We start from the raw sequence: 24,025 nt of genomic DNA, 5'->3' as shown, positions 1-24,025 counted from the left end.
AGAGCTGATTTGTAGAGGAAGATAAGATTCTAGGACTAACAAAATCCACCAGCCATTTTAGAAACAGTAAAGTTATTTTCTTAGTCCCATTTAAATATGTATCATGGACATTTTGTTTGGTTTTCTGTTTTTGACAGAAGTGTTGGTATTTATAAACCATGAATGCTGCATATAGAAGCATATTGACTTCCACTTAATTCTGTTTTTAAAAGGCAAACTACATACTTGTATTGCATCTAGAGCTTCACTCATGTCTCCACCTGAATCATCTGCCAAGACTCTGCGTATGTGTCTGCCACAGGGGGCTAATGATAAAGAAGAGGAGCCTGATTTCTTTCTTGCAAAACTCAGTCAAAGTCTCTTTTCCCGTGGTGGCTGTATTTAAAAAGTAGCTGCTGAATTAATGGAATTCTTAAAATAAACAAAGTGCTAATTAGTCTAAAACCTGGTAGATTGTCCTTGATATTTGACAAAAATTAAAATAATTTAATAAACATAAGCCACTAATAACAGAAACTGATGAAAAAGGGAGTGCAAACTTATTTGCTTGATTAACATTTTATAATTAAGATTTATCATTAGTCATATCATAAAATGTAGTTAAAATGCAGAAAATTAGTTTTGTGTTCATTACATTTAATGTTCATTCTGCAGTAGGGGTGCTTTGTTACTATATAGTAAATCAAAATAATTAAAGGAATAATTAAATATTATCTTTAATAACAAATGAGAAATACCAAGAAAATTATTTCTATTTATAGATTAATGTTGTTAAAACATACACAAGCTATAGTGTAAAAAACAACATATTGGCTTATATTGATACAACAGCTTTAATTATAAAAAATCTGAATTATACGTGTACAGAAACTTTTTATTCATGGATGAAATAGTAGCATGGTCACAGCCACAGAAAGCAAGTGCACATACGGTACAAGACAATTTGGTGTACTATTCTCAGAGCTAATTTGATCAGTGACATTATGCTGAAATTTGCATTTCAAAAAAGTTTCACAGAATCAGACTTCAGACTCTTAGCAACTGCAGTACAATTACAATTTAAACCAAAAACGTATGCAAAGAAGCAGCAAACATTTACATTTGTAAAGCTATTCTGTTAAGTAGCAATAAGCAAGGCCTTGCTTACTACAGTAAGGAAGGAAGAAACAATGAGCAAAAAGCGATCCATTTTCTTGTCAGAATACTATTTACTACAGAATGCTTTGTAATTTAATGACGGCAATAGGATTCTTGCACTAATATTCTGCATACACAGCTCATTCTTGTTTGAGGTTGACACCGTTTACAGCAGCAAATTCTGGGAAAATAATATGCACAGGTTGTTATTGTATCAGCTAAAGCATCACATGAATGTAAGACTGTGTGAAGGAAACAAGATGTGGGGCAAGGTGGCTAGGGAGAAGTAAGGAAAAATATAAAGCTGTTGAAGTTCTCACCACTAATGACATTCCCAGGATTCAGTATTACTAGATATTACAGTCTTAGAATAAGCCTTACAGGCCTCTGGAGAAAATCTGATCAAGTCTTGAATTTATGAACTTTAATTCGTGGGACCATGCAAGGGACTCAACAGTGTTTGGGAAGCCTAGATACAAGACTGAAAGATTTGTTTAATTAGAAAAACCAACCAAAGCCCTCACAAAACCCAAACAAACAAACAAACCCCCAACCCCAACAAAAAGCCAACCACAGCGGTGGGAGTGGGGGTAACTGTGAAATCTGTGGATTGGGTTCTTGATTTGCTGATTTAGATCCCCGAGGAAGAACAAACACGGCAGACTCGGGAAGGACAGTATGATGAAGCAGTTGTTCCCCTTTGTGTGCAGCAAATTACAACCCCTCAAAGGAAAGGGGAAGCAGAGAAAAAATAAAGATACGCAAAAGTTCCACATCACCTTATCTACACCTATAGACTTGAAGGAAAACTATTCTCCAGATCAGGCTTCAACAAAGCATGCACTTTCTTCTGTCCACTTTCCATCCAGAGAAGTTCTACACAAAGGGTAATTCACGGTACCTCTATTTAGGCACGTCTGACTGTGCATTGAAGCAAATGGCCTAGCTAAGGCCAGTGCGTGCCCTGCTAAGCACCACAGTGGCCTGGGACTATGTGGTGCAGAGCCCAGAAAGCCTGGCCCTCAAGGTGAAACAACTGCCCTGGGCCAACGGTGCAGTCTGATGCCTCATGTGCTTCAGTACCATCTGAATTGGAGTACCTTCATGCTGATGTCACCATAACATTGTACACACCGTATGTATATACTACGTTTTACATTCTACAAAATAAGACTTCCTTTCCAAAATAAGCAGAGAGAGAAAGATTAATGGATTTTAAAAGCAACAGTTCTTCAGATGGAATTGTTGATGATTCATGTGGACATATTTCCTAGAACTACTTACTCCCTAGTGTAAAACGACCTGCCTGCAGCAGGCGGCAGGTAGCTCCCGAGGGAAACAAGCACCCTCCAGTTAGGCCTCTGCGTCCTGAGGACTACTGCAGCTGAAAAGAAGCTGAGAAGTAGTTATTACTTTTATCTTATTTTTAAATTCAAGGATCTTCATTTCACTAAATCATTGCTTTTTAGTAGGATTATAAAGTTTTCTATTTTCTTTTTATTTCCGCCGTAGGATCTTGTCCAAAAGGAATCTTAAGGATTCTACTGGCCCAATAAAACAGTAATCTTTCCTTCATTTTACTAAAGTGGAGATGGGCCTGTTTTCCAAATTCTGTCTTTTTTAAAAATGGAAAGAATCAGAGAATCAGACTTCATACTTTGTTCTCCAATGACAGACCAAATAGATGTTAAATATATAAGCAGTTTCACAGCACATGACAGAAAAAAGTTCTACCTATTTTATATGGCTGTGCAGTGTTGTTGGGTTTATAACACTTTAATCATTAAACCACTTTATGCATGGTTTAAGCAGGGGAAGTATCTGCTTTGGCATTGAAACATGTACCACTACAGCCAAAACATCCGACATACTAAAGACTCTATAAGCCAATTTATGTAGTCAAATCCAGGCTAAAACTCTCTTTAGCCAAGCTGGAGGAGCTATGGATGCTATGGAAATGATGGCTACACAGATGTTGGTTGTTGCTATTTGCGCATTTTTTGCACTAAACTTTGAACAGACATTCAGTGTAGAATTACTTCCACATGTATAGACAGTATAAGATGTACTTTCTTCCAGCCTACCAAGAAAGAAATGAGATAACATAGGACATCTGATAAGGTGCTGTAGATGAATATACTTATTTCATATAGTTCTTAATCATATTCAGCATATATATTTATTTTCAAGTTATCTGAGGACACTCCAGATTTGAGTAGACGAACAGGGAGAAAGATCTCCAAGAGGCAATATTTTAGCATACTGAAAATTATAAGGGACAGTATTTAATGGGTATTCTATTATCTTCCCCCTCAGGTGAGCTTCTAAATCTCCATGTACCTTCACAATTACTGAAAATATTTCCTGACAGTATAATGTTATTCTCCCCACCCCTAAAAAAAAGAAAAAGGCAAGCAGCATAGATCTTAGCTGCGCAATTCCCATTTACATTAGTGGGAGTAATTGGCCTAAACTACCTTTCTTTATTATTTTAGAGATGGTTTTAAAGTGTGATTTTCCAAAAACCACATAATATGCATTGCATTTTATTATTCAGCCTATGTGAGGCACATTCAGATCTTTTCTTTCTTCTGCAAATGTTCATCTAGAAAAAAGAAAATCTGCAGGAAGAATGACAATTGGAGTGTAGACACGAGAGCATCGACATCAATTACCTTCAAGGTAATTAGTTAGAATCCTGGAATGCAAGTAATATTTAGTCTCTGTTAGGACATAATTATGAGTAAAACTGTGGTAAATCTACCAGTATTGATTAAAAACAGTATGTTGAGAAATTTCTAGGAATAATATTTAGTTTCAGCAATTCATCTTACAAAGGCAAATAAGGTAGTGTTGCAAAGGAGAAGAAAAGCTCATGGTATGAATATTAATCAGTTACACCCACCCTTTTGTAACTTGTTCAACTATATATTTGAGGAATACATTCATTTTAACCAGAGATCTGATGAAAGTTTATAGCATATTACCCACCATGTGACATTTAGGAAACCAGAAAATAAATTAGGATTATTTTTTTTCCTATTGAATCTAAGAAAATTCAGGATTAGCTCAGTATCTGATTGACGAATTTCAACTAACTTTTTAAAATGAATAATGAACTAAAGCTATATACACTACTGATACCAACAATTGGTTAAAGCCTCCCTACAGTGAAGCAGGCAATTATTATAAAACTTTTAGTTATTTTCTCCTGAAGTTCATATTAAAAGCAAGTAACTTTAAGAAAAAGAAGCACCAAACAACTATTTAGAGAGCTGAAATAAGATTCAGTAAACATGTAAAATTCTAATGTAATTGATAATATTGTATTTTTTTAATTATATTTCTTCTTTATATAAAAGAAAATATTTATTTTTCCTCCTTGCCCTAGAGTGATGCTAGTAGACACAGCTAAACTAGGGTTTGTTTTAAATAATCATGAATGATGTCTTGCAAACACTTCCTTGTACCAAATCAAAGACTTTCATTGCATTCTGTCTAATGAGTCAGTAGATACCAGGAAGTAGTCACTGGAAGAAAGATGTATCCAAATTAAAAACTCTATGCTTTACTAATTTTAAATAATAAAACTTCAAAGGAAATTATTTGAAAATATTAAAGTATAGAAAGTATTTGAACACTCAGCAAGTCTCGAGCTAACAAGGAGAGGTGCCATGCTGGACCTTGTTCTCACCAACAAGGAGGGGCTGGGGGGGAATGTGAAGCTCAAGGGCAGCCTTGGCTGCAGTGATCACGAGATGGTGGAGTTCAAGATCATTAGGGCAATGAGGAGGGTGCAAGATCATTACCCTGGACTTCAGGAGAGCAGACCTTGGCCTCTCCAGGGACCTGCTTGGTAGAATACCATGAGATAGAGCCCTGGAGGGAAGATGGGCCCAAGAAAGCTGGTTAATGTTCAAGGTTCATCTCCTCCAAGCTCAGGAGTGAGGCATGGATGAACAGGGAGCTCCTGGAGAAACTCAAACACAAAAAGGAAGCCTGCAGAGGGTGGAAGCAAGGCCAGGTAGCCTAGGAGGAATACAGAGAAATTGTCCAAGCAGCCGGGGATCAGGTTAGGAAAGCTAAAGCCCTGATAGAATTCAACCTGGCCCAGGAGTTCAAGAGCAACAAGAAAAGCTTCTATAGGTACATCAGTGGTAAAAGGAAGACTAGGGAAAACATGGGCCCTCTCCAGAAGGAAACGGGAAACCTGGTTGCCCAGGACATGGAGAAGGCTGAGGTACTCAACAGCGTTTTTGCCTCAGCCTTCACCAGCAAGTGCTCCAGCCACACCACCCCAGTCGCAGAGGGCAAAGGCAGGGACCAGGAGAATGAAGAATCACCTGCTGTAAGAGAAGATCAGGTTTGAGACCATCTAAGGAACCTGAAGGTGCACAAGTCCACAGGCCCTGAAGAGATGCATCCACGGGTCCTGAGGGAACCGGCAGATGAAGTGGCTAAGCCACTCCACGTCATATTTGAGAAGTTGTGGCAGCCCGGTGAAGTTCCTCCTGACTGGAGACGGGGAAACATAACACCCATTTTTAAAAAGGGGAAATGAGGAATACCTGGGGAACGGCAGCCCACCCACAGTCTCACCTCTGTGCCTGGCAAGACCATGGAACAGGATGCTGAGGTGCATGGAATATAAGGAGATGGTTGGTGAGAGCCAACACGGCTTCACTAAGGGCAAATTGTGGCTGCCAACCTTGGCAGCCTTCTACGATGGGGTTACAGCATTGATGGATGAGGGAAGAGCAACTGATGTCACCTTCCTGCACTTGTGCAAAGCAGTTGACACTGTCCCACATGCCATCCTTGTCTCTGAACTGGAGAGACAGGGATTTGATGGCTGGGCCACTCGGTGGATAAGGAATTGGCTGGATGGTCACACTCAACGGCTTGATGCCCAAGCATGGAGCAGTGACATGTGGCTTTCCTTTGTGGTCTTATCGGGACCGGCGCTGTTTAACATCTTTGTTGGTGACATGGACCAGTGGGACTGAGTGCACCCTCAGTGAGTTTGCAGAGGACAAGGACACCAAACTGTGTGGTGTGGTCGACACACTGGAGGGAAGGGATGCCATTCTGAAGGTCCTGGACAGGCTTGAGAGGTAGGCTTGTGTAAACCTCATGAAGCTCAACAAGGCCAAGTGCAAGGTCCTGCATGCAAGTCAAGGCACTCCTAAATGCAAATACAGGCTAGGCAGAGAGGGTATCGAGAGCAATCCTGAGGAGAAGGACTTGGGCAGGGGTGGTTGATGAGAAGCTCAACATGATCCAGCAACATGCCCTTGCAGCCTGGAAGGCCAACGCTATCCTGGGCTGCATCAAAAGAAGCGTGACCAGCAGGTCAAAGGAGGTGTTTCTCCCCTTCTGAGACCCCACTTCTGGAGTGCTGTCTTCAGCTCTGGGCGTTCCACCACAAGAAGACATGGACCTGTTGGAGCAAGCCCAGAGGAGGCCACAAAGATGCTCAGATGGCTGGAGCACCTCTCCTGTGAAGACAAGCTGAGAGACTTGGGGTTGATCAGCCTGGAGAAGAGAAGGCTCCGGGGAGACCTTACAGCAGCCTCCCAGTACCTAAAGGAGGTTTTCAAGAAAGCTGGAGAGGGACTTTTTTACAAGGGCATGTAGTGACCGGAGAAGGGGGAATGGCTTTAAGCTGAAAGAGGGCAAATTTAGATTAGATACTAGGAACAATTTTTTTCCTGTGAGGGCAGTGAGACACTGGAATGGATTGCCCAGAAAAGCTGTGGATGCTCCATCCCTGGCAGTGCTCAAGGCCAGGCTGGACGGGGCTTGGAGCAACTTGGTCTAGTGGAAGGTGTCCCTGCCCATGGCAGGGTGGCTTGAAATAGATGATCTTTAAAGAGCCTTCCAAGCCAAACCATTCATTGATTCTCAGATCTTTAACAAAAACAAAAACCACCAGAACCTCCTCAATATCAATTGCAATGGGATTGATCTTTCACAATGTCTAGTACCAGCTTATTGTAATACAGTAGTTACTATTAATTTTAACATACTTCTTTATCCAGTAGAATAGTTCTAACAAATAGTGTAACATCAAATAATGTTAGACATACCAACAAAGCTGAATAAATTCTATTAGAATAATGTAATATAAATTCTGTATTACCTACATTGATGTATGTGTATAATCCTCAGGTAAGAGTAATATATATTAATAGCACTTCCGTGAACCTCTCTTGAGAGTGGAAGATTGTACTGAGGCCTCAGCAAGGTGATAGACCTTCCTTCTCCTTAGAAATTACACTTGAATTATACATTGTTTAGTCCAGGCGACATACCCAGAGTTACAGACTATAAATTAAGCAGATGACTGAAAAATGTTGTTTGGTTTGTGTTTGTGAAAAGAGGGGACATAGAAGGAATAAGCTTGTTAGATTTTTCTTATTTCAAACTAATATTTTGCTGCAATGCATTGAGTAGGGGAATTAAATTGCAAAAAGTTATGTGATAGAATTAACAATGAACATTAAGTAGATGTTATTAATGTCATGCAACGTTAAAGAAATATTTATTGCTATTATAATTGATTTATATAAATGTACTGTTCGTACATTGCATTGTTCATACATGTTCATTCATATGAACAGTATAAATGTAGCATAGTTAAACCATATTACATGACAACTCAAAAACGCTGAAGAGCTAGAAAGATATGTCCAGTGAAACAATCTCTTGCTTATCTCTTGAATCTCTTTCAACAAGGTCAAATAGTAACATTTTTTTATCATTAAAGTTTGGGAGATCTTTGACTTCCATGGTTTAGGGATTAACCTTTGATGCTCTTAAAAGCAGTTAAGCATAGTTGTATCAATGCATAACAATCAACACAGACATAATTAAGACAACTTTTCATTAACCTGTCATTAGACTCCCCATTTTCTTTGTGTGTCAGGCCTGAGCAGAGCTTCTGAAACCTTTAATATTTTCAATGGGCATCTTAACATTTAGCCCCATTATTTGAAAGGCAAATAAAACCAGTGTTTTGGGGTTGCTTTTTTTTGCAGGTTGTTTTGTTTCATTTGGTTGGGGGGAGGGTTTGTTGTTGTTGTTGCTGCGATTTGGTTTTATTTTTTTATTTATGTAAACTATATCTGAACTTGAAAGGCATCACATTCTCTTTGCTCTTAGTTGAAGGGATTTGAGCATGCAGATGGATCTAGTGTTCTTGTCTGGTAAGTTTTACCATGGAATCAGGTATCAGAAACAAACAGAATGCCCTGAGCTGCCCTATTTATATGATCCCACCAGCAAATATAAAAGAGGAAGAGTAAAAATTTAGATGTCGTAACAACTATTGTAGTATATGCAGTCACCCTGCCCAGAACCGGAGACATTTTAGGGTAAGCATAGACTACTTCAATAACAAAGGCCCACAAGGTAAAAGGTAAAAGGACAGATGTCTATAAGACTTTCTTAATAATATTTTGCTTTGTAAATAATGGAGATAAAGTCACAGAGCTTTCCAGCTACAAAACTCTCAAAAAGAAAAGCTGCTGAAGAAAGCTAAAACAAATATACCTAAACCTGACATACATAAACACAGGTCTATGTTTCTCACTATGGCTCCTTTGCAAAGCTTTCAGATTAAAAGACTTAAACTGATCGGGAAAATAAACACTAAATAAAGAGCTTACATATTGTGATAGCAAGTACTTTTACTGCAAAAAAACAAAAGCCATAAGTACAAATGAATTGTTTAACTAAACATCTTTGTAACAGGTGATCAGGACAGTTGCTATTGTAAAAGCTAAAAAAGTATAGTAGCATTTCATCAACTATGGTTTTATCCAAAAAAATACCAGATGATGTGCTCCCACTGCACAACACATTCTCAGTAAAAACTTATCACCATTCAAAATTACTACAGAAAAAATTGTTAGGACAAATTAACCAATGAAGAAGAAAGAGTTAAAACTAGTGATATATTTTCTTAGTGTTAAAAACAGATAATTTATTCTGAACTTGTTATTCCACCACGCAAAGTATAGGAGTGAAAGTCCTAAGGATATTTTATAATATAGATATTGAAAAGAGACATGGATGTAAAACCTAATATTTAGTCAATCTAATTGGAGCCAATTTAAAAGGTGTCTAATTGTACACAAATATTGTACTTCAATTTTATACTCAAGACCAATGTAATTAAGTTTTCTTACAAAACGTTAATGCTATATATCAGTGCTGTATTTACTCACTTGAGAATATATCACTGTATACATGCACCATACACTGATGTTTAGAACAAATACTTGAAACATAATTACTTTTCATTTAAAAACAGAATTTAAATCGGTATTTAGAATCAAAAAGGTGAAAAATGAACCGTAAAATAAGTGGATTTTATAAGTTAAAAAAATGAGGCTGGGGTACATCCCACTTGGTCTGCACACCAATAAAGCTATTATACATAATTTAATTATTAAATAATATTTGTATATTGATTTTTGCATATTTTTTCACATTATAAGCACTGTCTACAGGCTATAAGTTTCATTGTAACAAACCAATATAATAAAGGTGAATAAACATAATAAAAGTCTACATCTTCTAGGTAATGAAAATAGGTATTAAGTCAGTGGAAAAAATTACTGAGAAAAAGAAGCAATGGAAAAGAATAAAATTAAATATTTGGCTGACAGAAAGCCAATTAAAATAGATTGAACTATGTACAGAGTCGTCTTGAGGATCTGAAGAATAAGAGACAGCAAGGAAGGCATGGAAAAGAGCCGGATCTCATAAACCCATTTAGCAACACACACTTGAAGTGTCTGGCCTCTTTCACAATCTTAGAAATCCAAACTGCACAAATTTGAGCAGGAGTAAAGCATCACAAGTAAAACATAAAACAAACCTGTTCTGGCTTTGTTTTGCTACTACTTGGATTGCAATTTCTGATGATGATTTGCCATTGTAATAGAATATGGAAAAACACATTAATCATGAATCTGAAATTTTAGCCGATATAGATTGTGTTTGCATCAACTCCCACACACCAGAAAGGCCCTAAACCCACTGTGGTCTCTATTCAGAGGTAACCGGAAATCTGTCTAGAAAGCCATGCGAGAAAGCCAAGCTGAATATTGCAGAAGGTAATTCACTGCTACTTATTTTATTCTTTGTTGCCGAGCCGACACGTAAAACGAAAAGGCAATATTAATCAAAAGATAGATAATGCATGTGGATCTCATTATCCATTAAAATAATTGAGTGAGATTAATATTTTTCACAGTGGTGATTATCGGTTACGGGAACACAAAAGATAGGCACAGTAAGAGGTTCAGTGCAATATCAAAGATGTGCCTTTTCTCCCTCACTAGCCCCATAGGTTTGAATGAAAGTTTATAGCTAGGTATTAAGAGTTAGCAATGGAAGCATCAGCAGGCAGCTTAAAAAAAGACCTTCATCCTTGCCTTAATTCCATCTCTTTTTCCCTCCACAGTGCATGACTAGTTGGAAGGAGGACTATAGAAGAACTTTCCTAAGAGTTTTTAAAAAAATGCTTTGAGCGTGTACTGAGAGAGAGCAAAACTAACATGTTTAATTGATAGCAGCTTATTAATAGACAATTATTGTAATGGGACTTAAAAAAAAATTAGCCATGCCTTTTGAATTCTGTTGCCCACAGGAAAAAGCAGATTAGAATGCAGAACATACTCCCTTTCCCCAAGAAAAGTAAAATAAAATTTAAAAAGTTTCATGGGATTTCTTGACTACAGTTCGACAAATGATTAAAGGGAGAAAAAAAGAAAAAGTGAGTCTTATTACTTAAATGAAATCCTGGAATTTGCATAGGACATAGATACTGTGTTCAGGGAGCCTCAGAAGGAAGAAAATTCTCTTGTTACCTTAAAGCTGAGCACAGCACTGACATGCTCAGGAAAAGCTCTAGCTCTGCTCTTAGTCCTCAGAATTCACTCTCATCTTACTGAGATGGATTTTTTTTTACCCTCTCACTCTCTCTCTAGGACATAGGATTTTAGAGGATTAAATTTTATGACTTCTCAGAACCTGCAGGCAAACAGACTTTCCAGATAAACACCGTGAACTATAAACCTCAGGTTGTTTGGAGACCAGACCACACAAGGAAAGCTCAGGCTGGTTTTGAATCCTGAAGTGCTACTTTCTGTGCATTTCTTCACTGGCTATGATACCCTAAAATAAAGTAAAATCATCGAACACTCAGCTTGTCTGTATTTTAGAGGTATTTCATTACAACACAGAATGTGCTGTTAATTGAGGGAGAATATTGTATAAGCTTTGGGCAAAAACCTAAATGCAGAACATGTAGGCTATGCTTTGTGCTTATACATTTGAATTTGTCTTTAATAAACTGGGAGAGAGTGCTTATGCCACTATATGTTTTTCCCCTTTCTTTGTTTCATTCAAAGTCATTGCCTAATCACCTCTAAACTGACCTAACCCTGAGGCCTAAATTAATGAGAATCAGACTGAACTGCCTCACTTAACAGTAAAGAGCCGCAGTAAGAAGGGAGGGAGAAAAAAGGAGGCAGGTTTTTCACAGGAAGTTAAAAGAAACATTTTAGTCTGAAAAGATAACACAGATGAGCGGCTGCTGCACATCTGATTCAGATCCTAAAATAAAAACAAGGCCGGAAACAGTTTGAATCAATATAGTAAAATCAGTTGTTAGAAGATGTCTATGAAAGCTGTTAAAAACAGAGCCCTTTACCATACCTCTGTCCCCACCTGCTCAGCTGGACAGAGCCCTTTCCGGACTGCAGCTCCTCCCAGGCCCAGGCCAAATTCCACATTTCCTCAATTCTTCCCTCTCTTCTTTACCCAAATTCCCCTGACCATTGCTTCTCCTGCCCCAACCCACCCTGCCCAGCCAGCACTTGCTCTCAGGCATTACAACCCTGACTATAATGAAAGTAACAGCCTTAACTCCGTAAGGTCAGAACTGGGTCTGAGTAACAGGTATCCAGGTGGCGACGACTAACTTAGCAGCCTTCACTGACCATCCCCTGAGACTAAAATCAAACAACTTTCTCCCCATAATGATATCGTTCACAACCAGGCACTGTTGTTAATATTGTTCACTGCTAAACCATGTGAATCTCCTGGCTTGCAGAGGAGGGCTGTGCCCGCACGTGTTAGATACGCAGAGCTGGCATGCTCTGGAATATGCACCTAAATGTAGAGCTATATTCTGTACTTGCTAGCCTCTGACAGGGAATCGGGAGCCACCAGCCAGCATTCTGTGGGCTGCCGCCTGCCTGGGTACACCTGGAAATGTCAGAGCATGTACTTTTTCAGTGAAGATATTGCAGACGCACCGCTCTCTGTCGGACCCATGCAAATTACAAGAAGAAAAGTCATTAGGATGCTAGAAGTACTTCCTAATGATTTCAGGTGGGAACCTAGATGTTAACAAATTGCTTGCAATACTTCAGCAGCAATGCAAAAAGACTCCCCAATGGAAAGTCCCTTACAAACTTCTCCAGTGTTTTGACAAATGGAGAACCAAGGATTAACTGGCATAACAATTCACATATTCAGACATAGCCTAATATTTTCCAGCATCACCATGTAAGTGTAAACCACGGCAGCTTAACAAGGAAAAGGGACTTAAAATTTTCAGGAGTGCTTTATAATATTCTTCCACCATTCTAATTCAAGCCAGCTCATCTCTTTCTAGTTTTGACTACTTCATATATAAATGATGCAGTCAATCATTTGATCTTTGTTGCCATTGCAATGGCCATAATAATGAACATCATTATAATTATAGTCTGGGCCATGATTATAATTTAGGCATTAACTGCTGCTTAGACTTATATTTTATAAATTATTGCAGATTTTCTGTTAGAAAACTTCCAGAAAAATAAACCTAATACTTAAGGTCAGAACCTCATCTTAGCTACTGGATATTAAAAATTCCACTGCAATACTAGAGAAGTTCCAACTATAATACAGTAGAATTAGAAAACCTTTCAATTAATACAGCATATGATAAATTAGAAAGTCTGCTGAAGAACAGTCTGTTAATTCCTACAGATCAAGATAAACACAAAAAAGTACATTTCTGCACAGTAAGAAATTGCTGCATATTTAAAAGATATAAAGAGCAAAGTGGGGTAATTGGCAATATCCACAGTACTAGTTCTGACTTTTGGTTAGTGTCAAAACATGGCAACTTCACATACCATCAGAGTGCTCTGACATTACCCAAGGAAACACTCCAAACTTAGTTATCTGTATAATTAAAGCATATTTTGCTATGATTTTCTGCACAGTTTTAACAACAAAAAAACAAAAAAAAAAGTAATATTTGCAACTGAAAAATAATGGTTTCAATTGCCAGTGAAAATGCTGGTTTCTTAAAAGCAGCACAATTATCTTCTAAGGAAAAACTGCATGCAGGCTCTCACATATTGAAGCACTGAAAAATTCTATCAGTAATACCAATTCTCTTAGTTATTTCCACCACTGAAGAAGGATATGAGTTCCATACAACTGTGGTATAAAATTAAATCATCTATACATTCTATTCTCTCTAAAGTACCATGAGATATCACCATATAATTGTTAAAGTATCTGTCCTGATAGTTAATCTATTATAAATTATCTTAAAAAAAAAAAAAAAAGTGTGGAAACCAAGAATACAGGCAATGCTGTCTGTGGAGGAGGAGATAATGATATATTTGAATATTCTGTTACTGGGAAAATGTATGTTCACAGGGGTTTTTTGAATGCAACATAGGTACACACAGAAATCTGAAAAATCAAGAAGGCAATCTCTCAACTGGAAGGTTCTCTAATCTCTGAAACTGGAGATTTGGGTATTTTTTTAGATCTCCCTGAAAAGCCAGGTGACTAACCTGGCAAAACATGCTGGGACTTCTCGGTGATCTACTTGGCTTGCTTTCCTCTGGAAGCATGGACGTAAGGAACCCCACAACTCTGAATCACACCAAGATAAACTTACCCAACAACCAAACTAAATACCTCCTAGGCCTGAAAATGAATAAAAAGCTACAGGCTAAATAGCCTTGTATGAGAGCAGTGGGGTGAAAATGTGGATGAATGATGCATAAAACAAGTAATAAAACCCTCATATGTACTATTAGTCCTCTGAAACAGATTAAACATTTCAACTGTCTCAAGTTGTCTCAAGTTATGCAAATTTCATTATTTGTTACAGGTGAACAATGAATACCATTCAAGAGAGGTGGCTTCATTAACTATGAAAACTGTAGAGGGGGTTTGGAAGTTGGGGGAAGCTAAGGGACAGTACAAAGGTAGATAATATCAATGTTTTCCTAAGTAAAATGATTATAAAATGTTTTGAACAACCTATCAACCAAATTTGTGCTACAAATATTTGTTATTAAAACATAATTAATTCTTCACACAATTTACTATCAACCTATTAAAGCAGTGGATTGTCTCTCTTTTGTTATCATGACATTTAGATTTCCTACAAAACTTTTGTAAAACTTTTTTTAAAAAAAGATTTTGATACATCTCTTTAAAAGTCTCTTGTAAATTATTTTCTAAAATGTTTTTCTAAAACACAGCACTGTACCAGAAATTAAGAAGAAAATTAATTCTATCTCAGCCAAAACCAGAACAATTGACTTCAGAAGTTTTGCATTCCTAGGGCTTTTGTATACTAACACATATCCATAATACCAAAACAGAAAAACCATACACTAAAACATTTTTTTTTATCTAGCTATATTGCCTAGAAAAAAGCTCCCACCATATTTTCTTTGGTTTTCAGAAGAAATTTTTATACCATATTTTCATTATAATTTCTCCTTTTTCTTTATGTTTTTTCCTAGCATTAAATTTCTTTCACTTTAGATTTTGCATTTCTAATTTGCTTTCGTTCTGTCTGTATTCATATTTTTATATATGTTTTTCAAAAATATATAAGGAATGAAAAATAGAAGAAAAGTCTCTCTGCCTTTCATGTGTGTGTATATATATATATCTGTATGTGGACAAAGGCATATACGTGTGTGTTGCCCCCAATATTGAACCTGAAATGCTTATAAGCCTATTTCAAATATTATACAAGACTTATTAGATGACTAGAAGTATTATTAAGAAACAGTTACACTATTAGTTCTACATACAAACATTAATGTCAGAGACTATCTAAATCTCAGAAATTATTTTCACTGTACCTCACGTCCTCCACTTAAACCCATGAAGAATGTGAGCAGAATTGTTTTAGGGTTTTTTTGGTACATGTGATTTCTGTCTCACATGGTTTATGCCACAGTTTCATCGCTAGTCTCTCTCTCTCTTATTCCTTCTAGATTTCAAGGTATTTTTCTTGTGTTGTTTTGTTGTATTTTGTTTAAGGCTGACAAATGGAAGTAAACTGATAAAACAACGTTTCTGATTTTGCAAAATATTCAGTGTAAACACCTACGTGCTTATACAGTTACGTATTTACTTGACTGAGGCCTGATGCATTCTTTATTCTGATTGAAAAACATTCCTTAAAGGATGCAGAATTTTATAATGAAATTTCAATTTTAATATTATATCATCCATTTGTTAGAAACTTGCCATATTTGACCTACATAGTATAAAATACTTGGCTAATAAGCAAATTTCTCTCATTTGAGAACTCAGTTATCAGTTCCTACTCCTTATATGCTGAGATAGAATCATATGATAGTGGATCATTTTTTTTCAAAGTTAGGACCAAGAAGAAATAGCTTTCACATTTTATAAAAAGTATTGAGAAATTAAACTAGCCAGATCTTGAAACATTATTAAAAACTAACATTTAGAGTTTCTGGCTACAACTCAAGACTATCTAGTTGAAGCATCCAGATTCAGAAGAAAGGGAAAAGAAGTTCATTCCATCATCTTTGCTGGCCTGATTGTAGGCCTTATGGCTCCTCAAATGTTGCTCCTAGGAGTACCATGATAGGAAGAAACTAGGAAGTTGATCAGATCTATGCTAGCTTCAGACAGCCCATGGAGATATTACGACCCTTTTCCTTGTGTTACAGGATCACCACAGCAGTTTCCCTTCTAGCTACCAGAAGAAGAGCAGGATTTGTTAGCTGAGAACTCTTTAGGGACTCATGGATTCATGGCAAAGGTGTGGCAGATGGGCAAAATTTAAACAGCATATAATGTTTGAAGCTGGGAAACCCAGTACCTCAGGAAACATCTATATTATGCCACAGTTCAAGACTCTTAAATTCAGCAGGCAGTGAACCTCTACCTTATGCAGACAAGTTTTTCTTCGATCAGTTAACACCACCGTGCTTCACTGACAGGCAGTTCCCCTGGTTGCTGCTTGGTCTGAAACCCAGTGATTTCTAGGACAAGTTGTTGCCTTAAGGGGATGCTGACCATTGCTTTGAGAGACAGCCTCTCCTGGGTCTCTGAGTTTGTGTTGACATTCATGATCTCTGGTTTGTGAAGCTAGAACGGAGCTTAGTTTACTATCTTTGAAAGATTTCTGGGCTTTCAACCGAAACAGCTCCTGTTTACTTGTCAAATCAAGTCTATCTTTTTGCAGGTGTTGTTACTCACAGAGTTTATTTCTGAATATTACTCCAATAAACGCAAACAAAACAAAGCTGGCATTTATCCCTTTGACAATGGAAGAAAAGCCAGTGGTGCTAGAGAATTATCTGTACCTTGTGGCGTAATCTGACTAGGGGCTGATAGTGCCTAAAGTCGTATCCTTCCTTGGCTGGCCACCCGTCTGCTCCCAGCAAAATGCATCCAAGAAGTAAAACAGCTGACCACCACATAAACATCTTTACAGGTCGGTTCCTGTCAAAATAAAATGTAAACGTTCAGTGACAGGCGGCAATATTGCTTTTGCACAAGTCATATCATAAAAGTTTACAATACTGATATTCCATTTGTGGGCTTGAATAAATATAGTAGAAATAGGGTACTCCATCTGGCACAACAGCAAAAAGAAAAAAGCTAGTAGTATTTGGGACATCAATATCAATTAGGTTATGCTGAACTGAACAGTTTCTTATCACTATTCAATACTCATACAAGAGGTTCACTGAGGAAACAACCAGGAAAAGCATCAGAAAAGATTGGAATAATAGAACAGTAGTAAAAATGTCAACACTTTTTCTCAAATTAAAGAAAACTAATGATCATTAGTCACATGTTCATCAATGTTCTCCTTTAAGCAGTCTTCCGTGATGCGCTGTTCACAACCTAAAAGTATTAAATATCTAGCATACATCTATTATTATCTTTCTTCATTTTACTAGCACTGACATCTAAAAATGTAAGCAAAGCACTGAAATTTTTGCCAGTATTCTGAAGAGATTTTTAAATTGCATTATTGAAAATATGTATAGTCTATAAGCACTATTACATATGTCAGCATTGTAAGAATTTTTCCAGTCTATTAAATAAACTCCCCACATCTTGCCCCAGAATTCACTCCGATCAAGTGCAAAATTCAGGGCAGGTTATTTGAAAAACTTTGATCGGTTTGGGGTTTTGATGGTTGTTGTTTCAGAATCCCACAACTTGTGTTGCGGATGACCTGAACCAGCAAAGCACTACCATGGTAAATGCACCAGCATTCTTTTACTTGTTAGAAACAAATCCAAATTTGCAAATGACATCTTTAAGAACTGCTTGGTCACAGGACACTTCAGGAAGCTACGTAGATACATTTATATTAGTACTAATGATATTTAGTGAACATTGTTTTCAGAAATAGTTGTTTCAAACACTGTTGTTGGTACAGTTTTGTACAAATTTTTTGCTTCATACTTGTCTAATGCTATTTTACAATTAGCAAGAAAAATATTGTCATCCTGGAGGAGACTTTGCAATAATTCTTAACAGACACTTCATAACACTGCAACATAGTGTCTTTTACTGTGAGTACAGTTCAGTAACTATTCTTATTTGCGTAAACAATAGCACCTTGTTGAAATTTGTCTAAGAACAGTAAAAATCACGTATTTCAAACAAACCTATGAAACTTTATGAAGACGCACTGAAAATTGAAAGAAGTACTGTTTACGTCTAATTTTCCTTCTTACACAAAAGTTAAAATCATAGACTGATTACACATAGTTCACCTTCATAAATTGAAACGTTATATAAAGAAATGAGGAAAAGGAGGGACAAGGCCACTCTCAATATTTAATGTAACCTTTTGTTTCACAGAAACAAAATAGCAGAAGGATACTCACCTATTTGCAATTTTAATATTAAGCCAGAATATTAAATTAACAGTTTCAGACATCATTATTTTAAAGATACGTTTTAACAGTAAGTACCAATATCTACCTGGTAGATTACATACAATATGGTATGCATACAGTTATAGATCTTATCTACTTCATCTGCACTCAGCCCGTAAGTTTGTCATCCTGCAGTCTTTGTGACAACCTAGCTTGTGCTGATTGCAGTGTTGTGGTACATTTTAAACCAGGTTATCAAAAAAATTACTTTCTATTTGAATGAACAAAAAATGTGATTTTTCCAGAAAAAATCGGACTGGTTTGATGAACTAGTCCAATTTAGAACTAAAATTATGATATTAGATACTGATACTAGAAAGGGAGATACACAACAATCTGGAAGAATGTGTAGAACTGTTTCTAATATTAAAGGCCTTGACAGAGTTATATTCTGAATTTTATGAGAAAATGCTCGCAGGAGCTGCTGAAAAAAAAATCATAGAGTATTTATATCAGAGCTGCTCTTGCCTGGACAAAGACATTATACCTTCATAAAGATAAGATCAGAACTATGGAAGGCCTATAACAATCATACTTACAGATTTTATAGATACATATGCCATGAGAGTTTCCTTATGTCTCCTAATGGACCTAAAAATGTACATTTCATAAGTGGCTTCAGTACCTATTAGAGATATTTGATAGTTATTAATGATATTCATCATCCATTTTGAAACTATTGTTCCAAAAAGTCAACACAGCAAACTGATCCTTCATCACTTTGACATATGTGCAAATCATTCTGTTTAGTCTATATTATTTAGTCCTGTAATATGGGACAGAGATGAACAACTTCCGTGCAGGCTGACTTATGCATGAGTGTATTATTTTTTTCCCTTTCTATCTTGCTTCTAATGCACTTACACTACTAATGTAGAAACCTCTGATAAGAATAAAGATACACATGAATAAGTATAAAGCATCGGAAGTGTGGCCTAAGAGCCCAGAGTGTGTACAGAATGTTAAAGTCTTGCCTAACATTCTGGTTTTTATAGGAAATCAGCTGAGCATAAAATGTGAACAAAGTGGGGATTGCTTATTATTCAGTATCATTTACGGTCGTGCTCCTGTCAATACCATTACACAAACCATTGGTTTGACTCCTATCATTCTTCATATAGCAGCAGTCCTCAAGGCAGGGACTGCATGAAATTAATTCTTGTGGGAGATAGCAAAGGTATGAAATGGACTTTAGCTCTACCTGTATTCAGAGTCTCAGTAACGGATCTTGCAGAAGTCCGTTAGCCGCCTTTGGGGACTAGTCTACCAAACTGGGGGTTGCTGCCTGCTTCATTCTCCTTCTAGCTGACTTCGCCAGCCTGCCTAGCTTTCATACTTTTAACTGAAATTCAAGCTTGATATTAATATACCATACTACTTTGACGCCACCTTTCTTTTGTTCCACCAAAACCAATCTCATTTGAGTCTCCCTATTAATCAGATTTAAGATTTCTTCTTCTTCATCCTTGCTTATTCTAACAGTTCCTACTTCAAGTACCTTTTTTCTACTACTCCAGCTTTTCTAATATACATAGTAGAGGTATCTCTCCTAGGAGATCTCTTGCAGAATATATTAAGCAGTAAATTACTTGAAACAAAGACAACAAGATCTACTAGAGAGAGATATTTTACATAAATAACTTAATGTCTTTTCTTTTATACCTGTTCAGTAACTGGATATTAAAGTGATGATAGGAAGTGACACAGTAAAAAATATTTCTCAGGTTCCCCTCATATATCCACCAAAACAGAACTGCTAATCATACGTTCTGATGGACCTTTACTATGGGTTTATTACAACAAATCTAGCTCACCGACTTGAAGCACAGGAAAAGATTATTTCAGAACTCTGAGAATTCAACTATGTAACAGAATGGCATTTTCCTTCACTGCCTCTATGTTAGCTCTCAGTATCACCGTTACTGGAACAATAAATCCATTGTGTACAAAAATAATAAAAAATCAGCATCTTGACTTATAATCTCAAAGAAAATACCCCTTAATTTTTGTTTGTTGAAAAACAGTTATTGAAAATGGTTTATTGTTGACTTTCACGGACAGAATCAGATTAGTTTAGCAGTTGTGCATACTAATACTAGTTATGCACAGTTGAACCTTTGTTCCCTTTGTGCACTTGTGGAATATCTCACCGTACAATGAAAATTAGATTGGAGAACAGTCATTCACAGAAGACATTAAGGGCAGCCACATTCCACCACCCTCCCATCTGAACGGCATATATTTTAGCCTCATGTGGTGTAAAAGAATAGAGTCCTTACAATTTTGAAAATAGTTTGACCGTGAAAGGCTTCTCCTTTGTACTTGTCCAAAAGAAAAGAAAATGATTACATGCTCAGTTTCTGACTTCATTGCCTGTTACTTGGATGAACACTTAAACTTTAAATTAAAGAAGTCAGCTTTTTGGACAGATGTCACGTAACATCCCAAAAGTAATATTTGCCTTTTCAGAAATAAAAAAAATCATTTTTTTTCAAAGTATCATACATTTTCTATTGAATTTATTGCACAACATAAGTGGCTATTTATTTAAAAACTACTACTAAACCCACAGTTCTCCTTAAATCAATGCCATTATTAAGCTATTATTTTAAGAAAAAAGTATGATTTGTCCATAAAGACTTACATTGTTAAAAAGTTGAATTAAAAAGACAGAATAAAAATCAGTTTTTGAAGCTTTATTACAACTCCAGATTTTGTTGCTGTGTATGAAGAAACAGAAAGAAAAAAGGTATCAACTCGATAAATTCATGATACCTAAAAAACCAGGTTTATTTCTATTTGGAAGTACAGCACAAATGGTTACATTCCTTTTAGTGGTTATATTATCAAACAATCAGAAACTGCATTTTAAATTATGCTTATATCATGCACTCTGGGGCAAAATTACATATTTCTGAACTCTAATGTGCATTACTGATCTTGATCTTGTTTAGTCATTGATTATAATCTGACAGAACTTTATGTTTCAGTGTTTGGGTAGCATTCTTCCGTATTTTTTGCTTCAGGAATTACATATTTGTATAGCAGTTACTTTTAGGTTTTTTATTATATGACTACTTTTATTTGAATTTTTGTTTGTTTGTTCCAAGTCAGGGTCGACATACTGAGTTTTAAGCTGTCTCGTTTCTTCACAGATCATTAGATACGAATATATGAATGACTACAGTTAGCATGCATTATTAAGTGCACAGGGTATTACATATTCACAAGAACAAAAGATACGTGGGGTTAAGGAATTTCAGAGTCAAACAAATGGTTAATACAGTTAAATGTTATAATCAAAACTGTTTCATAGGAAAATGCTTAAAATCAAATACTTTAAGCATTACCAATATAGATGTAATAAATATTTTGAAATATGAGACTTCAACCAATATAGAGATCCTGAGTACAAGCAACTTCTACATTTTTCTGCCATTACTCTCACACAGAAAAGTAGAAAAAAAGTTCTCCTTTAATCTCCCAGACTATATATATTTCTGAGAACTTTGGAAGAAGCAAGGGAGATGGTGTGTGTGCCTTAATCAAAGATGAATAAGGCATTAATCTCACTTTCTGTCTCAGGGGACTTGCCACAAACTGAAACAGGATCTGAATTAAGCAGCTGCACAGCCAGAGAAGACAAGGGACAGACCAGCTCTGAAAGAAACATTCCAAGAAATAAGCAAGTGTTATTCAATTATATTCGACAATTTCAGTGAAATGCTGTTGAACATATAGTTTCCTTCCTGGGCTTGCTACATCGCTGAGGTGTCACCAAGAAAGCACTCTAGTGAATTTGCTTGTGCTGCGAGATCAGACGGTCAGGCAGATATATTCCTGACCTTTACCTTTTTTTTCAGGGGTGTGTTTGTTCATGCAACATATTTAAATAAATACAAGTTCCACATATTACAATACAGCTCTTACATACCTGTAAGGATTTTCAGGTAAGAGAAACTAACAACTTACATGTTGATTAATATAATTATGAGTAGTCTGCTGTTTTCTAGAGCTCTCGATTGAGTATTACCTGAGTATTACCTTCTGGTCTCCTGAAATCTTTTAAGTATTAAGTTAGTTCTAAGGCCTTGTAACATTTTTTTTTTACTGAAATGTATGAAGTATGAAATATTTGATTTTGTTAAAATACACTCTTGATTAAAAATATGGTCATTTACTATATTTGGTACAATTCAATCAAACACAATTTAGTATGCTCAGCAGAGCAACTGGGGCTAATCTTGGAGCCTTCAAACTTTCAGACTATCTCAGAAGTGGTTTATGCTGCAAGATGCTCAGTTATAGTTAAATCAATTATTAATTACTATTAAACACTATTAAATACTATTCAGTAAGTACTATGAAAGTACTTATTTAAAAACAAAAAAGGCAAAATACCATAAAATCATATATTACCTTTTTACTTAGCTTAGGCTATTGACTTTACGGCCTTAAATCCTCTGTTTCCAAGTCGGGTAGTTGATGCTGAATAATCTTCAATATTTCCATTGCACGCAAACTCTCAAATAGCATTAATCATGCAGACAGGATTCAAATGCACATCCAGAGTCTGAGGCAGAGTCTTACATAAACTGAATATCTAGCTACTTTGAACTTTAGCTATCACTAGTAAATTCAGTGTAATTTTTCTGTAAGCAAAGGCACATTAGACTGATACATATCAGGCCCTGTACATTATACTTCAATATGCATATGCACAAATTACAGATATTTATGGTATCTGTGCACCATGTACATTGTGTGCTTTATCTTAAAATTAATGACAGTATTACACTCAGTAAGAAAGGCATAACTGCTCTGAAAATAAGTAGTTCATTTATTCAGCTCCTAAGCCACCAGCATCAACAAATTTTGGTGGTGAAGGAAGGTATTTTTAACCTATTTTTATTTCCATCAAACAGTGTGTAAAAACTATTATACAAATTAATTCAAATATTCTTCAGTGACGTTTTTTTAAGCAAAGAAAACTGCATGAAAAGTTCACAGAATTGCCATTTATCCCTGTTGATGAGCTAGTCACCCCTGAGTTAGACAATTTATTTCAATTCTTAAGTAAATGTAATGTGAACCTCTATCTCCCTTTTCACCCCTGCTAGTGCTTTTCATCCTTGCAAATTCAATATTTTGTGGAAAACAAACTAAATCCCAGTTCTGACACCTTCCTTATGAATATCTAATCATGATTAATATATTCTACAATACCATGGTGAGTGCTTCCTTTCAAAGTTCATTATGCTGTCTAGATCCCTTCAGCAGTCCATTGGTAAATTTTGTTCTCTGCCTGACTCTTCGCCTGGAATTGTTGGACTAGGAGAGATGTTGCTGTTATGAGAGTTTAGCAAATATTTACTAAGCACTGTTTTACCTCTTCCCATGCTGTAATCTTCACAAACCAGACTGGAAAAACATCCTATTATACAAAACCAGTCCAGATGTGATGAAGTATATCAATACAGTGCATTTAAAAAAAAAAAATAATCTAATGAAACCTGGCTTAGTCGGAGTTTGTATGAAGAGCAAAAATATATACCTAAATATGAGAATGCCCTATTTTAAAATGCATATAATTAAAAATCAAGAAACTTTCCACTTCC

The 24,025-nt window shown here is 36.3% G+C and overlaps 1 protein-coding gene across 4 annotated transcripts in view; it reads right to left on the bottom strand.

Annotated features, from left to right (window-relative positions):
- The window catches only part of FSTL5 (follistatin like 5), a 322,895-nt gene that overhangs the window by 279,516 nt on the left and 19,354 nt on the right, over window positions 1-24,025 (bottom strand). For all 4 annotated transcript variants that reach the window (XM_056358066.1, XM_056358085.1, XM_056358076.1 and 1 more), the window contains exon 2: window positions 16,812-16,950. In XM_056358066.1, the coding sequence (XP_056214041.1) occupies window positions 16,812-16,934 (123 nt within the window). In that variant the 5' untranslated portion in view covers window positions 16,935-16,950. The remainder of the gene's footprint in view (window positions 1-16,811; window positions 16,951-24,025) is intronic.

The sequence above is a fragment of the Falco biarmicus genome, chromosome 1 (genome assembly GCF_023638135.1).
Source record: "Falco biarmicus isolate bFalBia1 chromosome 1, bFalBia1.pri, whole genome shotgun sequence".
Taxonomy (NCBI): domain Eukaryota; kingdom Metazoa; phylum Chordata; class Aves; order Falconiformes; family Falconidae; genus Falco; species Falco biarmicus.
Note: the sequence above shows the minus strand (reverse complement) of the source record. Positions and strands in the feature narration are given on the sequence as shown.